The following is a 1,056-nucleotide window of genomic DNA, read 5'->3' as shown; positions in this document are numbered from 1 at the left end:
GTACTAATGGATATCAATTCTGCGGGTGAATTTATGGAGATATCTGGTGACTTGAAAATGGCAAAATCATCTGAAAAAAAGATCCAACGCCCTAAACTAAGCGGGAGGTTCCAGTACAGCCAAGTTATGAGCATCGGGCATTTTTCTGCTGGACGGCATTACTGGGAAGTGGAGACCAGCGATACTGGGAACTGGAGGTTTGGCGTGTGTTACGCCAGTATAGACCGCAAAGGAGAACAGTCTTATATTGGTGACAACGGCAAGTCGTGGTGCTTGGGAGGGTGTAATAAGCTCTATACAGTCATGCACAATAAAAGGCCCTGCAATGTATACCACAAGTCTGCTATGGCGGAGAACATAGGGGTTTATTTAGATTATGAAGCGGGGCAACTGTCCTTTTATGAGCTGAGTGACCCTGTTAGGCTCTTACACACCTTTTCTGCAACCTTCACGGAGCCCCTCCATGCTGCTTTTGGGGTGTGGAATAGTTCTTTGAAGATTGTGAGCTAGTATTCTAGACCACCGGTTTCCAAAGTGCAGCCCTTTGCTTGCCTTTACCCCTCCCTTGGGGCACTTTCCCCCCACTGACTCCAACAATGGGGCATAATTCATGTTACTGACATCAACAACGGGGCACTATTCCCCCCACTGACACGAACAATGGGGTACTATTCCTCCCACTGACACCAATGATGGGGCACTATTCCCCCCACTGACACCAATGATGGGGCACTATTCCCCCCACTGACACCAATGATGGGGCACTATTCCTCCCACTGACACCAATGATGGGGCACTATTCCTCCCACTGACACCAATGATTGGGCACTATTCACCCCCACTGACACCAACAATGGGGCACTATTCCTCCCACTGACACCAATGATGGGGCACTATTCCCCCCACTGACACCAATGATGGGGCACTATTCCCCCCACTGACACCAATGATGGGGCACTATTCCCCCCACTGACACCAATGATGGGGCACTATTCCCCCCACTGACACCAATGATGGGGCACTATTCCCCCCACTGACACCAATGATGGGGCACTA

General features: G+C 50.2%; 1 protein-coding gene across 1 annotated transcript in view; it reads left to right on the top strand.

Annotated features, from left to right (window-relative positions):
* LOC143934960 (E3 ubiquitin-protein ligase TRIM39-like) overlaps window positions 1–510 on the top strand; it is a 1,314-nt gene extending 804 nt beyond the window's left edge. Inside the window, exon 1 of the mRNA XM_077458505.1 lies at window positions 1–510. This exon is cut by the window's left edge and continues 804 nt beyond it. Within this exon, the coding sequence (XP_077314631.1) occupies window positions 1–510 (510 nt within the window).
* The last annotated feature ends 546 nt before the right edge of the window (window positions 511–1,056 follow it).

Source organism: Lithobates pipiens, unplaced genomic scaffold (assembly GCF_037356315.1).
Source record: "Lithobates pipiens isolate NorthernLeopardFrog02 unplaced genomic scaffold, aLitPip1_a1.2 Scaffold_28, whole genome shotgun sequence".
Classification (NCBI taxonomy): Eukaryota; Metazoa; Chordata; class Amphibia; order Anura; family Ranidae; genus Lithobates; species Lithobates pipiens.
Note: the sequence above shows the minus strand (reverse complement) of the source record. Positions and strands in the feature narration are given on the sequence as shown.